This window comes from Gallinula chloropus (assembly GCF_964237585.1).
Source record: "Gallinula chloropus genome assembly, chromosome: 26".
Lineage (NCBI taxonomy): Eukaryota > Metazoa > Chordata > Aves > Gruiformes > Rallidae > Gallinula > Gallinula chloropus.
This window is the reverse complement of record NC_140111.1, coordinates 5163551-5181723: the sequence shown is the minus strand read 5'-3', so window position 1 is coordinate 5181723 and position 18173 is coordinate 5163551. Positions and strand designations below refer to the sequence as shown.

Here is an 18173-nt window from a genome sequence, read left to right as displayed (position 1 = left end):
TGAGAACAGCAGCTGGGGAGAAATACTTCCCTGAGAACGCTGCTGGTGGTGGGGCAGCTCCACAGCTGTGGTCCCAGAAACACAACCCAAAGGATTTCCTAGGTTGTGGGGCTGGCATCCTCAGCTGGCACCTCTCAGGTTGGGAGAGGTTCTGCCTGGAAGCTCTCGTGGATCCCTGCTGTGGTGTAGCACCTGCCCAAAGCTCTCTTTGTGGTTTGGTTGGTGTTTTAGGCAAAAGGAAGGAGCTTCTCCACCTTTTCTACCCCAGCACTGGGTAGGAAACTCAAATGCCATTCCACAGGGGACACCTGGCATTTTTTGTTTGGCACTGGCATGAAAACTGAGGCAGCCCCAGGGCCAAAGAGGTTTTCTGTGGGTTATTTCCCCCCTCCCACCCCTTCCTTGTCTGACAAAGCTGTTTCCCTGATGGGAAGATGCCTTGACACACCCCCAGAAGCTGTTCTGGGAGTGGGAGAAGCAAACACAGACAGACAAAACCCCACAGCTTTCTACATGAGACCCCTGATGGTCTCATGGCTCAATTACTCCCCTGATTTCCAAAATATCCCCCTTTCTCCCATGCCTGTTGCTCCAGCTGCTCTCAGTGCTGGGGAGGATGGTCCATCACCCTCACCATGCCACCTCAGGGGTGGCTCTGCAGCTCTGCCAGGAGGGATGGGGTGGTTCTCAAGCAGTGGGGCTCCCCAGTCTTCACTGGGGACTCATTTCCCTGGGGCTACTGAGGGTTTTGCCAACAAAATCTTGTTCTGAGACCCAGTGTTTGGGTTTGGTGAAGTCCAGGGGTTTGGTTTACTCCACAACCCCAGACCCCTGCCTGGAAATACTCCCCAGGGGAGAAATCCCTGCTGCTCCTCTGCCTGATGATGTAGGCAGGCTCTGGGCATGGCCACAGAGAGCAGGTGGAGGAGGGAGGTGAGGAAGAGGAGGTGATGGGTGCATCATGGGCTGTCCTAGGGCTGCTGGGGTGCCGTGTCCACTCCAAGTCAGAGCTGCCACCTCCACACCACAGCCTGGCCCTGTTTGCCCCCGTGAGCATCCTCTGCTCTCCCTGGACTGAGCTCCTGCCTTGGCAAACAGCATCCCCAGGATCTAGAAAGGTCTCAAATGCCCTTTCCCCAAACCTCCTGGCTTCTCCTGAGACCTGAGCCACCCGACCTTAGCAGAGCTCCACACTTCCCAAGCTGTAATTCCTCCGTGCAGGCACATGTCCTTCCTTAAATAAAACCCACGTGTTGGCCCTTCTCCAGGCTGCAGGATCTCCAGGGATCCTGTCTGCTCTCACGGAGAGGCCAACAGAATCCCAGACTTGATTTGAGGTGAGATGGAAGATGCTTCATTAAACAACCCCCTGGGCCAGCAACATCCCTCCTTTGCTGGCCAGGAAACCTCCAGAGGAGCATGGCAGCTGCCAGAGAGATGCCTCCCTGCAGCCATCAAGAGGGTGCAGGTGAATAAACCTCTCTCCCCATCTCTGGCAAGGAAGATGATGTGAGGTGGGTGGGAATGGTGGGTTGTACCAGGTCTGGGGATGCTCGGTGGGAATGTGCCCAGTCCCCATAAAGCTTTGAGAATCACTGGGGTTTTCTAGTTATTTTTCAGCTACAAATGGGCCTTTCTGGGGCTAAATCTGCACCCTCAATAACCCACTGGGGTTTGGTGGGCTTCAGCCCCCTGTCAGCCCCCAGAGCCTGCAAAACCAGGAGCCCACTGTGTGTGCAGGAGAGCTGATACCCCACAGGGACTGTGCAGCAGCAGGAAAGCTTCCCAAAGGCTTTGCTGCATCCCTACCCCAAGGGCAGAGCAGGGTCAGGTTATCCCTGTCACCCCTCCATCCCATCCCGGGGTGTCACAGTCACCACAGTCACTGGGCGTTCCCAGCCCTGGGGGTCCCTCATCTCTCCAGTGTTTGGGAGAAGGGGGTGGGGGTGGTGAGGGGGGGTGTTTTGCCTGGAGCCGGTGGGTGGCACTGCGGCCCCACAACGCCACGGGCACTGACACCGGATCCAGGGTGTCAGTGAGCCCTGGAGCGCACAGTGTCCCCGCACAGACCGCCCTGGACACAAGGCTCAAGCAGCGCCCAGGGACCCCCCGGCACATCCTGGGGGGGCTGCAGCACCCAAATGACTCTGCCCGGGGCCCCGAGAGCACCCAGGGATTAAGGTAAGGGGGCCATACAGCTTTTGGGGGAGTGTGTACCCAGCCCCACAAACGTGTCCCAGGACTGGAGCAAGAGCCGGGACACGCAGGTCCCCCCCCCCGCTCCGCAGCCCTGGCAGGGTGAGGGTTAACCAGCCGTGGGGATGGGAGCAGGGCTCAGGGCTGGGAGAGCTGTGCCTTTGCCTGTTGCTTCTTCCCCTGCTTGTATCCCCTGCTCCTTTTGGGGGTGCTGCCAGCCCAGCCAGCTGGGGTGCAGAGGGTGCCCCATACCCGCGCCCGCACTCGCTGCTTCACCCCCGCTCCGGGATGTGCCTCTGTCCCTTCCCCACACACCGGCTCTCTGTGCAGCCTGTTTGCCTCCTGCCCTGCAGCCTCTGCCCCCACGGACAGGCTGGTCCTGGTGGGATGGAGCTCAGCCCCACAGAGCCCCCAGGGATGCAGCCAGTCCCGCAGCAGGGAGAGGGTCAGGATGCTCCTGGCACTGGAGCTTCAGTGGAAGGCACAAGCCAAGGCACCTCAAACCACAGGGTCCCACTGGCTGTGCCATGTATCCCCCCTTATCCTATTACCCCAAGGACATGGCTTTTACACCCTGAGTACCCCTGGGTGCCCCAAGGTCCCATTCTGGCCAGGATGTAGCTGGTTTTGCAGGGAGAGCGGTGCCCTCGTGCCTGCCCAGGGCCTGGCTGAGCACCCCAGGCTGCCCCTGGCTTCCAGGAGCGCAGGAGACACATCCCAGGGTTTCTCACATGCCTCCACCCAGCTTTGCTCTAGGCTACAGGCAATCCAAGGAAGATAAGTGCAGCTTGCACAGGCATCCCTGGGGTGAGGAGGCTGGTTTGGGGCTGCTGGCAGCTGTGGGACCCACTGGGCATCCCCTGAATTTCCTGCTGTGACCCACGGAGCAAGTGGAAAGTCCCCAGAGCCACAGCAGGAGGATGAGCCTGTGGTTGCCCTTCTTGCTGGCCAAACACTCTGACTGTAGACACACAGGGGATGCTGTTTGCCCACGGGTACACAGGTTCAGGCTGGTGCTTTGCTGTTGAGCTCCCAACAGGCTCCCAGCACTCTGTGCCCTGGCTGTAGCAATACCCTGGGAGCCAACGTGGGGCTCTTCACTCCCTCCTCCCCCTTGGCTTTATCCTGTCTGAGCACAACCTGGGCTCTGAGTCAGCAAAAAGAGCCCTGGGGCTGGTCTTTTTTAATTGAGGAAATTAAAGTTATGCTTCCCAAAGCACACCCTTGGCATCTCCTGCATGGAGCTAATCCCCTGTCCCATCCTGTACTGCACGGCCTCTCCCCCAAGAGCTGATCCTGGTCCCTTGGGCTGCCCTGTCAGGATCAGAGAAGGGAAGGAGAGGAGAATGGAGCTGAGGAACTTTGCTCCCCAGCTCCCTGGGTGCTCAGGTCTAAGTCGTGGCCCTGACTTTATCGATGCCAGAGAGCGTGAGGAGCCCCATGGGTGAAGGGCTGGGGGCAGGGATGTGCCAGGGAGGGATGTCAGTGAGGGCTGGGGACAGGGATGTGCCAGGGAGGGATGTCAGGCTGGGGAGGGCAGGTGCTGCAGCTCCAGCAAAGCCCACTCCAGCGCTGGAAAGTCACTACAGGGTATTTTGGATCTGGACAGGCAGCAGGAGAGTCACCTGGAGCCAGGGGTATCAAAGAGATGGTGAGTCCCCCCTGAGCAGGCTGGGTGCTGGGGGAGGGTTGGTCTATCCCCAACACAGCCCTGTGCACCCCAAAAAGGCCGAGCCTTGCAAGCTGGGCACCCCTCCACGCTCTCCTCCCAACCCTGGGTGCCCACCTGCGTACCCCAGAACTGCTTGGGCATGCAGAGCACACCCAAAGACCCCATCAGGAGGGGCAAGAGGGGAGGCAGCCCCATGGCAAGCCCCTCTTTCCCACCATCCCATGCCACCCTGGCTGTGGCTCAGACCTGCTGTGGTCTCCTTGGGCTGGGGGTGTAGCAAGGGGGTGACACACACCAGTGTCGAAGCTGGTGCGAAATCAGGGCAGGTGTAGGGGGGGAATGAAGCAGAGATGACAGACACCCCTTACTCACAGGGAAGAGGAGGAGCCACAGAGGGTGCTGGGTGCCACACAACAGGAATAACACTCCCAAAGAGCCACCAGACGACGTTGGCAGCGGCGCTGGCACCGAATTCCCACCCCCCCCTCTCCCGGCCCTCGCAGTTGTCCTGCTGCTCTTTCCAACTGCATGTCACTTCGGGGAGAGATGGATGAGGAGGTGCTGCCCAGGGTCCCTTCCCACCTCCCCTCCAGCTCCCCACATCCCAGCAGGTGCCAAAGCCAGCCCAGACCACCGTGCCACCTGGTTCACCCTCCTCCTCCTCCACCGTGACCACCCTTGGGTGGCCAGTGGCCCCAAATGGGTGTGTGTGTGGGGGGGGGGGGGGGGCATGTGGCCACAGTGCAGTGGGTGGAGGAGGGCAGGGGGGTGGTGGGTGCACCCAGGACCCTTGGGTGATGCGGTGACAGGGGGGTTGCAGGCGCTGCTGTCCCCATGATTGGCGCGGCGGGGGGGACAAATGCCACAGCTGAGACGCGGCCGAGGCTACCTGAAGGACCCTGCATGTCCTCAGGTTTCACTCATGACCATCTGACAGCAGCAGCAGCTGCTCTGCCAACAGGCACTCGCGGAGCCAAAGCCTCCAGGAGTCAAAGGAGAGGGAAATTCTGGCCCTAAAAGGTCTCTCTTTGGGATTTCGCTCTCCCCACCCAACAGTAAGTACTGGGTTCAGCCCTGGGCTGACACCAGGCCAATGGGCAGGGTCTACAGGGTCTTGGATGTCCTGGGGTTTGTCCCTCTCGCTGTTCCCGGAGCGGTGCAAGCAGTGCTGGGGGTGGATGGGAGCAGGACAGCCCCCTCATGGGACTGGGATGGTGTTTAGGGCTGTAGACACCCACCAGACCCCCCCCTTCCTGCATGGAAAACAGCCTGGGGTGGGGGGGGGTGAAAGTCCCCACAAAGGGGCAGGCAGGGCTTGGGGACAGAGGTGCCAGCAGCCACCAGAGCCTCAGTGGCCATGGACCTGCCGCTGGGGCGAGAGGGGGTGGAGGGGGATGTGACGGGCACCCAGTTTCTGAGCCACCTTCCCAGCTTGAGGAAGGGAGCTGGAGCCACGGGCAGGGCTGAGCACTCACAAGTCGCCTTTCTCCTGGCTTGTCCTCCTGGGGATCTAAATATAAACCTGGGTTTAGCCAAGCCAAGGGTGCAGAAAAGGTCTGCAGGGTGCTTTGCAGTGTCTCCTTTCGGGAAGGCGCCTGTCCCTGTCCCCCTTCTGTGGGGCAGAAGGGAGGGACCCCCCCCCCCCCCCCACGGGGAAGGGGGGAGGAGGTGGGAACCCCCCTACCGTGCCGAAACAGGGCGCAGAGGTGGGAGGTTGTCCCTTCCCCACCCACATGCCTGGGGGTGTAGGGTTTGCAACGGCTTTGGGGTGCCAGGGAGGCAGGGGGAGACCCACATTGGGGGGGATCTGCCCTCAGATCCCCCCCCCCTCATGGGCAGCAGAGACACAGGTAGTGCCAGGGTGGGATTCAGCTCATTTATTTGGGTGCTGAATCCCACCCCCAGGTGCCTGGGGTGGGTACACGGGGCTGTGCAATGCTCCCATCCCCAGTGCATCCCCTGTGCTGTTTTGGGGTCTCTTCAGAGGTGTTTGGTCACCCTGCTCCCCCCTTCTTCCCTCACTACAGCCACCAGCCCTGGGCCAGATCCTGCCCTGAGCCAGTGCTGAGTTGCAGGGTGCTGTTTGCAGCCAAGCACAAGCATTCCCTCCCCTGCCCACGCTGCTCCCACCCTGCTAGGGATGGGAGGGACCAGCCTGGGCACCCACACAACCCCCTACCAAAGATTTATTGGCACTTATCACAAAACCTGGGGGACACCCCAATCAGTCCTGTTACAGAGGGGAGACTCCACACGTGCAGCTGATGGATGGATGGATGGATGGATGGATGGATGGATGGATGGATGGATGGATGGATGGATGCTGGAGCTGCCTCCTCTAGTCCTTGCTTGGAAAAGTGGTGTTAGAGCAGTTCAGGAGGACAAGGGAGGCTGGTGAAAGAAGGCAGAGCCCTGCCTTGACTTGGCTGTGCTGGTATTTAAGTAGTGTTTTTGTGTGTGCTGGTGTGTGCACAGGGGGCTGGTCAACACTGCTGGGGGCAAAAGGGAGCTGCTCAGGCAGCTCTGCCCTTACTCAGGGGAACCTGCTGGATTTGGGGGTAGGAGAGTGAGCAGGAGCAGGTAATGATGAGCCATCCATCAGCTTTCATCCTCTGCTCAGCTCAGGTTGGACTAACGGGGTCATTTAGCTGGAGGGGAGGAAGAGGGAGAAGGTGGTGGATGCTTTGGGGTGTTAGGAGAGATCCCAGCTATAGGGGCTGGGAAGGATGCTCAGCCTCTGTGCCTGGCTGTCCAGCTGCCTCCCTGCTTGGCTGTTTGTCCAGCCCTCAGGAATATCTCACCTTTGAGCCCCCTCATGCAGATCCCAGTGGATCTGAACGAGATCCCTCAGGAGATGAAAGGCCAGAGTGGAGGTGTGGGGCTCAGCACCCAGAGCTGGGCATGGGGAGGGCTGGGGGGGCTCCAGGTGCCCTGTGTTGGTCTTGGTGTCTGGTACAGGGTGTTGGGGTACAAAGGCTGGTATAGGAAGATGGGGTCCCCCAATCCCAGGATGCTGCAGGGACCCCAATATTGGGAATCCTGCTGGAGTATCAGGTCTGGGACCCGCTCACCATGCTGCTCCTCCTGGCATCCCTCAGAGGTGGCTGCACCACTACCCCCCATGCCCCTCGTGTCTGGGTGACCCCATGGGGGGGTAGCGTGTCGTTACAGCCCCCCCCCCCCCACATCCTCCCTTCCCCCACACAGCCCCAGCACCGCTCAGATCTTTTCCAAGCCTGACATGAGAGCTGCTGGCAGGGAGGAGCAGGAGCTTGGATGACACCCAAGTACAGGCAGTGGGCAGTGGGCAAGTGCAGGGTCCCTGTTTTAACCCTTCCCCACCCACCTAAACCTCCACCACAGCCAAAACCCCCCTAAAATAAACCCAAACCACCATCCACCCCGGTGTCCCCTTTCCAGCAACCCCCCTCCCAGGGGTCAGTAGGGACAGCAGGATGGAAAGGGACAGGCTGGTACCCCCTGCTGCATCCCCCAGGCTCCAGGCAGGAGGGGGTTAGCACGTTGCTGCAGGATGTTGCAACCTCCTATTTCCATCTGTGGCCAGGAGAGTATCTGAGGACTTCACAGCTCCCAGGGGAGGTATGCCACCCCCCCCCAACCCCCCCCAACCTTCCAGTACATGGAGGGGGGGACCCTTGGCAGGGCAGGGGGCAAACAGGCATCTCAGTGCTGCCCTTGGAGTGAAGTCAGGTCAAGAACCACCCGTGAAGTGGGTGGAATTGATTTCCATGCTGCTTATGAGGTGTCTGGGGGGAGTTGGGTTTAAGGGGGGGGGTTAGTGGTTCGTGTCTTGGTGCCCCCTCAGCACGTTCAGCATTAAGGATTTGGCTCTCCAAAGGAAGCCAGCGATGCTGTGAGCTCAGCTGCACCTTGCAAGGAGCTGGGTAAGGAAGCAGCACCTTGTTGGGCAGGGGCAGAGCACCCATGGTGCTGGGACCCCTCTGAAGGAGCCACAGAACACGGGGCTGCACATCACATCCCGCTCCTCCTCAGTGTAAATCCCCTGAGCACTGGCACAGCCCCCAGCTCACAGGGTGTCCTTGTCCCAAAGTGCATCCCAAGGCAGAGGGGTGGGTGGGTTGCTGCCAGGAGGGGGGCTGGAGGGTGTTTTGGAGACCTCCTCTGGGTCTGACCCACTAAAGGCAGCATCCAGCAGGGAGAAAGCAGCAGGGTGGCATCACTCCTGTGGCATTGAGCTCACTCAGCCCCTGCTCAAAATCAAGCTGCTCAGCCCACACAGCCCCACCAGACATGTAGGTAACACACAGGGAGTGACCTCAGTGGGGTCCAGACTGAGCTGAAGGGACCATGATGGCACCTGAAGAACTTGCTGCAGCATCCCAGTTCCCCTGCTCCCACTTGGGGAATGGCATCCACCAGCACTGGGCTTGCTCTGGCTTTGTTTTCCCCAGGGATGATGGATGCTGCTTGGAAGCATCCTGCATTCCCACCAGTACAGTTGGCTCAGGCCATGCTTCAGGCAAAGGAGCAAAACACATGGAGAGGAGGGGAAAGAGGAGGGGAAATCACAGTGGAGATGGGATTTGGCATGAGGGGGATGCACAGCTAATGGAATCCAGGCTTGGTGGGCAGGAGGCTGGTGTTTGAGCCACACAGCCCATGGGATTTCCCAGCCAAGCCCTTAAAGAAACCTTCAGGAATTCAAAGGAGACTCCTGGAAAATGAATAATTTCCTTTCCCCCTCACTCTCTTCAGCCTTCTGAGCCCCCTGCTGCTGGGAACTAGCCAAGGGAAAGGGCTGAGGTGACTTCATCTCAATTCTCTGTACCAGTGTTGCTTGATCCCCCTGAGAATTTAGCACCCACTCCCTTTAAACAAGGGGGCAGCCTAAAACCACCACAGAGCCCCAGAGCCCCAGAGGGGAATTTCAGAGCCTTCTCCACATGTCTTTCCAACCAGCCTGGGCTCATGCAGTCCCAGCATTAAGGGCTGACAATATAGCTGGGGCTAGTAAACCTCAGGCTCTCAGATAGCACATTATCATGTTCCAGAAAAGGGGCAGGAACTCCTTTATAAAGTGGCTCATTTTGCCTGGGTGTTTATCCTGCTCCCTGCTAGAAACTCAGGTCATCTCTCAAAAAGGCTAATGCAGCTCCAGGCCCTGCTCAGCACGCTGCTAAATCACCCCTGTGTGGGACTTTGAGCCAATCCCTCCCCCCCCCTCTGCTATTCCTGGGCAGAAAAAATCCATTTCACAGCAGATTTTTTATTTATTTTCAATTTCCCTGGGCTGTAGTGGGGTTTTTTTTTCAAATACAGTAGGAAATAAACACCCCACTGGTCTTTTCAAGGGGTGACACCTCCAGAAGGTGTTTTTTTTTTTTCTACAACTCTTTATTTATTTCACAATTCTGTGATTTTTGATGACAAATCACCCTGTCAGCCTGTGTGTTCAAGCATCATCTGGCTGCCCAGAGAGGGGGGTGGGTGCCCCATCCCTGGGGGTGTCCAAGGCCAGGTTGGATGGGGCCCTGGGCAACCTTGTGTAGCTCCAGGCCTGGAGGTTGGTGTCCCTGCCTGTGGCAGGGGGTTGGAGCTCTGTGATCCTTGGGGCCCCTCCCAACCCAGCCCAGTCTGGGATTTCATGATTCTATCACCAAAATAAAGCATCAAATACCCCAAAGCTCAAACACCCCCCCCAGCAGTGGATGGCACTGCCACCCCACCACCTCCTGCATCACATCACATCCTGCATCCCGCCCTGGTGAGGTCTGGAGCTGTCTGGGCTCCCTCTGCCCTGCTGATATGATGCCAGGATGTGGCCCCACTCCTTCTCCCCATGGTCCTATCACTGAGGCTGAGCTGGTGGATGTGTGGAGGTGGGAAATGATCCCAATAAAGCTCCCTGTGTCCTCTGTGGACATGCAAACACTGTCCTGACCATTCTGAGTGCCAGTGCCACTGGGATGGCTTGGAGCCAGCCACTGGTTCTCCTCAGAGCAGGTCTCCTACCCTATGTGGGTTGGGGGGTTTTTGAGACCTAAATCCATGGAGAGGTGGAGGGGAGACCTGTGGTGGGGGGTGACATGCAGCAGGGATGGGAGAGCCAGACCCATGGCACAGCTCCCAGTGAGCTGTCTGCTGTGGGGGTGGGCAGCATGGGGGGGGGGGTGGGGTGTGGGGGGGGTGGACTGAGTGGTGTTGGTAGCAGCATGTGACCCAGAACCCATCGCTGAGCTGTGACTCACCCCAAACCATTCTCTCCCAGCTGGTCCCTGTTTCATCATCCTGCCCCACCCTGCGTGTCCTCAGGGGATGGATCAGGAGGGATGGAGGGGGTGGGCTGGCCTGTGAAGGGGTGGGGGGTGTTTCTAGGGGTTGGGATGGATGGAAGTGGTGGGTTCTTAGCAGGACTTGGGATGCTGCAGGGTTGTGTGTGTTCTGCATGGTGGGTTTGGGCTGTGTGTGCCCCAGGGGCTGGTCCCCAGGGCTCTGGAGGGGCTGGGCACCAGCTGGTCTCCCCTGGCATTAACTCCTGGTGGGATGTGGGGCAGCTCTGAGCTCCTGGCACTGCCTCTCCCCGTGCTGCAGCTCATTGTTCCCAGGCTAATCCCTGCTCCAGGGAGATCCCCTGCTCTGTGTTTGGCTGAGCAGGGTCAGGGCTCTGCTGCTCAAGCCTGGTGGCTGCTGAGGTTGTTTTCTGCCTTGGGCTCGTGTTCCTGGCAGCCTCTCCCAGGGTTTTCCCCCAGGTGGGGAGGATGAATCCTGAGGGCAGCTGTCAGATGTGTTTGGTGGTTGTGGTGCTACTCCATAGATACTCAGAGGCTCCCACTGCTCTCCTCTGTTCTGGGTGTTTGTAGAGCTGGCACCTCTCAGGAGCAGCGTGTCCTCACTGGAGACATCACTGCAGTTTAATCCCAGTTGTATCTCTGGTAGCCCTGAGTCCAGAGTGGGAACAAGCCCATTCCTCTGGGCTTACCATGGGATGCTGCAGGGAAAGGAGGAGCAGAACCCCAGAGCCAGGGTGATGGGCTGAGCCCAGCACTTGCCTGGGCCAGCAGGATGGGGGGATGCCCCACGTGCAGCAGCTGTGGATGTCCATCCTTCCACCCTCCCTCAGCCCACAGGGGGGTTATTTTCTGCACAGGGATGAAGTGTCAGATCTGGATGGGATGGTCTCCAAGCAGTTTAAGACAGGAACCTCTTACCCTTCCTATTATACAGTATCTCTGGTGGCTTCCAAACCCCCCCTGTCTACTCTAGAGGCTGATGTACTCCTGTGGCCTCAGAGAAGCAAAAATACCAGGGGAAACTGAATTTCTATCAAAAGGAAGGCATTGTGCTCCTGAGCAGGGAGCTGCTCCCAGTTGGTAACTGATGATGCTGAACTGGGGATGAGATGCTCATCCACAGCACACCAAGGGGGTGGATGTGAGTGGTGTGTCTGAAAGCAACAGCTTGAGCCTGTCACAGGCAGAAAGGAGTTATCCAGAGTAGCTGGGAGTCTGAAACTAGAGAGGGCAGCTCAGTAAACAGCAGTTCAGAGCTTTGTAGAATGGTGTTAAGATGAATTTCTTATCATGAAAGCCAACAGGGCAAGAGTCCACCTTTAGTGAGGGACTCTGAGGGACCCAGGTTCTGGGGAGAGCTGGGGCAGAGCCCCACAGGACCGATTCGTGCCCCAGGCAGCACCTGTCACTGCCCCAAACTGCTTTTACCTATTGGAGGTGCAAAGAGTTTGATCTCTGTTATTTATAGCAGCTGCTATAAATGTGCCAGGCCAGGAGCAGGGGGGGGTTCACCTCGTCCCAGTGGCTGGTCCCAGGGTGAGCTGCTTCATTTGGGGTGGTGGGACCCAGCTGTCTCCTCCATGCTGTCTCACACAGGCACTGGTGTGGGAACTGGGCTCACTGGGGGAAAGAGAGGGGTGCTGAGCTGAGTGCCCTGCAGAGCCAGGGTTTGGCTTGGGCTCCTGTTGCTTTGGGAAGCAGCCACTGATCAGCCAGAGATGCTGATGGCTCCAGGGCTGCGCTGTGCAGAGAAGCTGGAATTAAGCTCAAGTCCTGATCCTGCTCTCTGGGGCCATCCCAGTATCTCTGTGTGTGGCCACAAAGGGGTCAGAGCAGGACCAGACACTGCCAGGTACCCCAGAAATCCACAAAGTATTTCCATGCCTGGGGTAACACCCCCTTTGAGGACCCAATGCTCAGCCTTGGGCAGTGCTGCCAGCCCTCAACATCTCCCCAGCAGCTGGAGCCCCATGCCTGGCTCTCCATCAGCAAGGTGTGATGGGCTTACCCCAGAGAGAGAGAGAGGAAGAGGAGACATGTGCCCAAAGCAGAGCTTCCTCCAGCTCCCCTCCTGTGCTGGGGGAGGAATGAGCAGAGTCATGGAGCTGCAGAAACCTGACCCCTGCCCTGATGGCTGGTGGCAGCTGGAGGCACAGCCACCTCCACAGGGACCCAAACCTGGGTGCAGGAAGAAGGGTGGGGGTGTTGATGTGGGTTTGGAGGGGCAGCACCCACTGGGATGCTCCAGGGAAGGTGTGGGTCATGCAGCAGCTCCCTGTGGTGTGCTGGAGGGTCTGGAGCCCTGCTGAGCACCGTCATGGGTCATAGCACAGGCTGCCCTAATAGTTCTGAAAACCCCTATTTCCAGGAAAAATGAGGCTGTTTTCCCTAGAAATAGGAATAGAAATAGACCAACAATCTCCTGTGAGTCCTCAGTGTCCCCAGGAGATGGGGGGGGCGGTCACCCCATGGATGCTGTGGGTCCTGCTTGAGCGTGCCATCAGTGCATCCCCCATGGGACTTGGGGTGATAGAGCCAGACACAGCCCCAGAGAATCACAGACAGGTTTTAGGGACCTCTGGAGATCATCCAGTGTTGATGAGATCCCCTCTCAGTCTTCTCCAGACTGGACAGCCCCAGCTCTCTCAGCTCTCTCAGCCTTCCAGAGATGCTCCAGCCCCTCATCATCCTCGTACCCTCACTGGACTCTCTCCAGTAGCTCCCCATCTGTCCTGAACTGGGAGCCCAGCACTGGACACCCAACTCCAGCTACTCCTCGACCTGCTGGCTGTGCTCACCCCCAGGTCCCATTGGCCTCTTAACCCTGAGGACACTGGTCATGAAGATCTTCTTGTCACCAGGACTCCCAAGTCCTTCTCCCAGCACTGCTTCCCAGCAGGACACCCCAACCCATACTGGTGCTGGGGGTTGTTCCTCCCTAGGTGTGGGATCCTACCCTTGCCCTTGCAGAACTTAATTTGCTTCCTCTCCACCCAACTCTCCATCCTGTCCAGACCTGGCTGAGTGGCAGCACAGCCTCCTGGTGTGTCGCCCACTCCTCCCAGTTTGGTTCCATAAGCAAACTTACTGAGGGCACACTCTGTCCCCTGTCCAGATCGATGGTGAGTACATCAACAAACCCAGGCCCAGTGCTGACCTTGGGGCACACCACAGGCTACAAGTGACCTGTGAACTGCTTATCACTGTCCCACACTTGTGGGTTGAGCTGTGAGGCCATCAGTGCCATGGGATTGCACAGGGTGGGTTTCCAGAGCTGCTCAGGTGGAGTGTGCAACGGGTGTAGAGCTGGAGTAACTCCATATGGGAAGGAGCAGCCAAGGTGCTCTGCTGCCATGGGCACCATTCCCTCCAAGATGTGGTGGGAAAACCTCCCTTTGTGTTTGCTTTGATGAGGACCCACCTTTGGGGTCCAGCAGGTCTGGGTGGGACCTGGGTCTCCCTCTGGGGTCTCTCCTCCAGGTTCCCTGTTTTGCAGCAGTTTGGGACCCTGAGCTGTGCCATGGGCTGTGCTGGGCTCCACTTCAGAGTGCTGGGACTCTGTTTATCCCTTCAGATAGTTCTGTTCAGCAAGGACAAAACTCTCCCTGTTGCAAACCAGGTTTAACCATGAAAACTGTTGCTTTGGTCACTTGATTGTTTTTATGAACTTTGCCCTGAGGAAATGTTCTCAAGTCACATCAGGGGAGGGTTGGTTTGGAGATTAGGAGATGTTTCTTCCCTGAAGGAGTGGTCAGGCCTTGGGCCAGGCTGCCCAGAGAGGTGGTGGAGTCCCCATCCCTGAAGGGGTTCGGAATAGGTGGAGACGTGGCACCCCAGGACCATGTTGGTTGACATGGGGGTGTTGGATAGACTGTTGGACTCAATGGTCTCAGAGGTCTTTTCCAACCATGCAGAATCCCTGATGTGTTTCTGAGTTGTTCCCATCCCTCCACCAGGGAATGGGCATCAAACCCCCAGTGCTGGACCCCCGAAGGGGCTCCTTGGGCACCGCTGTAAAGGTGCTGGCAGGTTCAATCCCTGCTTCATCCTTGGGGCTGGATGCGATGTGGGGTGAGCAGTAACACCTCCACAGGTAGTAGGGATGTAGGGATTGCCTGGCCTCAGAGCTTTTGCACTCTGAGATTCGAGAGGGAGAGCAGCAGCTCCCCAAACACAGTTACCCCACGCCACCCGGAATCGATACCTCTCCTGGATCACCACCCAGAGCCTCTCTTCCCATCAGGGCTCTAAATGTCCAGTTCTCCTTAACTACAGAGGCTGAAGGTTTCCAGCCCTCAGCATGGTGGGGCTCAGGCTGTGAGGAGCATTGTTCCCAACTCCTTTTTGGGAGCTGGTACTCAGCAGCATCATGCTGCGCTTCGGTGCGCAGAGGAGCTGTGCCTGCCAGTGGGATGCTCATTCTGGGCAGGGTGAGGCACAGGGGTGCCTCTGTCCCTGTGCCCTTGGGGTGTTACAGTGTGTTGGGCTCATCTCTGGCACGAGTTTCTTCCTCTTCCTAGAGAAGGTGACAGAAATCATACTAGAAGCCATTTCTACACTATACAAAGGACAAGAAGGTGAGTAGCCAGCAATGGATTTGTGAAGGGTAAATCCTGCCTGACCAACCTGATAGTGTTCTGCAAGGAGATGAGAAGCACAGTGGATTACAGGGGAGCAGTAGATGCTTTTTATCTTCAAGATGCTTTTTATCTTCACTGTAGTAAGAGCAAGTGGACAGTGAGCTGGGTTTAAAACTGGTGCCAGGCTGGCATGAAGTCCACCTCAGAGGTCAGTCACTTGTGGTGCACCCTCATCTTGGTACAGGGGCTAGTGATGTTTAATATTCAAAGTCACCTTGAGGTGACTCAAAGCAAAGAAGGGGTTTTTGGTGTCCAGGAAGCCTTTGCCAGGAGTTTCAGCCTTGCTCAGGGCACAGCAGCCTGTTCCTCTGGATGCAGCCACCACTGTCTCCAACCCTTTTTGTTGCTTGTCTCAGTGGAGCCACCCTTATCTCTCCCAAATAGCCCATCCTGTTCCTGCCTGGGGAGTCATCCTGATCTCTGTAACGTTAGAAAGCACCGTTATTGCCTTGATTTTTTGGCTCAAGATAAGACTTTCAGCCCTTTCCCTTGGGAGCAGAGCCATCCAGCACTGCAGGTTACTCATGTTTCCTACAGATGGGGGATTGAAATGGCCACTGACCCTGCAAAGCTGAGCTCCTCTGGCTGAGGAACCCCTTGCTCTGCTGCTTGCACAAGGTGCAGGGACAAAGCTGCCCACACCTCACAGCATCTTGCAAAGGGGAGGCGGTGGGAGCGGTGCTGCTGCTGCTGCTGAAGGTGTTTTGTTTGGTCCAACAGCCCTGTCTAGTTTGCCAAGTTGTGTATCTGATGGAACTGGTTGGCTCATGGTGTTCAGTCTGATGGGGCTTTTTGATCAGAGGCTGAATGGGGATCTGGGAGGAAGAGGAGGAGCTCTGCAAGCAATCCACACCTAACAACTTTGCTTGCAAGCTGGGTATTTCTGCAGTCATGGAATCATAGAATCATGGACTGTTCCAGGTTGGAAGGGACCCCAAGGGTCACAGAGCTCCAACCCCCCTGACACAGGCAGGGACACCAACCTCCAGGCCTGGAGCTACACAAGGTTGCCCAGGGCCCCAGCCAACCTGGCCTTGGACCCCCCCCAGGGATGGGGCACCCACCCCCTCTCTGGGCAGCCTGTTCCAGCCCCTCACCACTCTCTCTGCAAAGAACTTCCCCCTAATATCTCATCCAACCCTTCCCTCCTTCAGCTTCACTCCATCCCCCTTGTCCTGCCAGTCTCTGCCCTTGAACAAGCTGATTCCCCTCCTGTTCCTCTGCTCCCTTCAGGGACTGGGAGGCTGCAGTGAGGTCCCCCCACAGCCTTCTCTTCTCCAGGCTGACCCAGCCCAGCTCCCTCAGCCTCTCTCCATAGGGGAGCTGCTCCAGCCCTCTGATCATCTCTGTGGCTCCTCCGACCCCTCTCCACCAGCCCCACATCTTTCTTGTCCTGGGGCCCCAGCTCTGGACACAGGACTCCAGCTGGGGAGAGCAGAGCAGAGAGGCAATAAACCCATTTTCCAAAACCCCCCAAGACCCTGCCCTCACCTGGCTTCCAGGGCTGAGCAAACCACCCCTCCTCCCCCTCCCCAAACTCCAGCTGCCATTGCCTTCTCACCCCCGCTCCCCCTCTCTCCCCAGCAGGCTGGGCACAGGCATCCCGGGAGCAGAATGAGAGGATGGCCGGCCTGCCGCACATCCCGGGCCCCGAGAACCTCCGCCCCTTCACCGCGGCCTCGCTGGCGGCCATCGAGCAGCGCATCGCCGAGGCAGAGGCGCGCAGGGTAAAGCGGCAGCACGTGGAGCTGCCCGAGGAAGAGGAGATCAAGCCCAGCAGTGACCTGGAAGCTGGTAAGAACCTGCCCCTCATCTATGGGGACCCACCGCTGGAGCTCATCGGGACCCCGCTGGAGGATCTGGACCCTTTCTATAAGGATAAGAAGGTGAGGGGTAGATCTTAGCCCTTGAGTGCTGTTGGCATTAAATATAAGTCCCCCCCCCCCAAAAAAAAGGCAAAAGCAGGGAGCTCCTCTTCTTTCCACCACTTCCCAGGGTCTCATCTGAGCCCATCTTGGTGACCCACAGCCCCAGACTGCTGTGGTTACTTCTCCTCCAAAGCAGAGCATCAGTTCCTTGGCAAAGTCCCCAGCCTTTGGAGATCTGTTAGAGGTCTCACCTCTAACAGCAGCACTTCTGTGAGTGTTTCAGGGGTCTAGAAGGGCTACCCCATCTCCCTCACAGAATCACAGAATCACAGGGGTTGGAAGGGACCTCCAGAGCTCATGGGGTCCAACCCCCTGCCAAAGCAGCTCCCTAGGACAGGGCACACAGGTCGGTGTCCAGACGGGGCTGGAATCTCTCCAGAGATGGAGACTCCACACCCCCTGGGCAGCCTGTCCCAGGGCTCCCTCACCCTCACCAGGAAGAAGTTCTTCCCCAGATTGGTGTGGAACTCCCTGTGCTCCAACTTGCAGCCATTGCCCCTTGTCCTGTCCCCACAGACCACTGAAAAGGGGCTGCCCATTTCCCCTGCATCCCACACTTCAGATATTGATAAACATTCATAAGGTCCCCCCTTAGTCTTCTTCTCTCCAGGCTGAACAGCCCCAGCTCCCTCAGCCTTTCCTCACAGGGGAGATCCTCCAGGCCTTTAATCCTCTCTTTTCTCCTCCTCTCTTCTCTCCACAGACATTCATCGTCCTCAACAAAGGAAAGTCCATCTTCCGCTTCTCGGCCACCCCTGCTCTCTACCTGCTGGGGCCCTTCCACCCCATCCGCAGAGGAGCCATTAAAGTCCTTATCCATTCATATCCTTGCCCCCTGTGATGATGGTCCACTGACAGGTCAAACCTTGATGTTCAGGGTGCAAACAGCCCTGGGAGAGGGCTGAGAGAAATGTTTCATGATGGTGTGGTGAGCACACCTTCTGGGCTGGCCCCCAACACAGCCAGGACCCACTGCACACCCCTTCCCAGGGGTGCCAGAAGGCTTTTGGCCACCTTGGTGGCACCAAGAGCTCAGTCTTGGTTTTGGAAGGGAGGAATCCATTGGGTTGGAGAAGGGAAGAAAACTAAGTGGTGGAACTTCCTAGGAAGAGATTGGGGCTTTCTGAGGTCTGGAGAGCCTTGGAAAGGAAGGAAAACATTTACAGGTCAGGGGATCCTGCCTCATCTGGGAGGTGGGTGAATTGGGGAGCTGAAAGGATGCTTTGGGAGAGGGAAAGGAACCAGGACATTTGGGTATGGGGAGGAGGTAACTTGGACAGTTCTGGGGCTTTTGGTGTGACACAACCAGAGATGGAAAGGAGCCCAAGAGCAAGATGGGCACTAGGATGGGTGGGAGGTGATCCCAGCAGAGCTCTGGTGGCATCAGGGGTTGGTGGCCAGGACGTAGGAGGAAAAAGGTGGGATGTTTGTGGCAGAGGGATCAGGCAAGTGGGAAAAGCTGTAT

The 18173-nt window shown here is 57.8% G+C and overlaps 1 protein-coding gene across 1 annotated transcript in view; it reads left to right on the top strand.

The window, feature by feature from the left end:
• Nucleotides 1-16402: 16402 nt before the first annotated feature.
• The window catches only part of SCN4A (sodium voltage-gated channel alpha subunit 4), a gene marked incomplete at its 5' end in the record, with an annotated part of 40592 nt that continues 38821 nt past the window's right edge, over nucleotides 16403-18173 (top strand). The window contains 2 exons of the mRNA XM_084275668.1: nucleotides 16403-16666; nucleotides 17412-17545. Of these exons, the coding sequence (XP_084131794.1) occupies nucleotides 16403-16666; nucleotides 17412-17545 (398 nt within the window). The remainder of the gene's footprint in view (nucleotides 16667-17411; nucleotides 17546-18173) is intronic.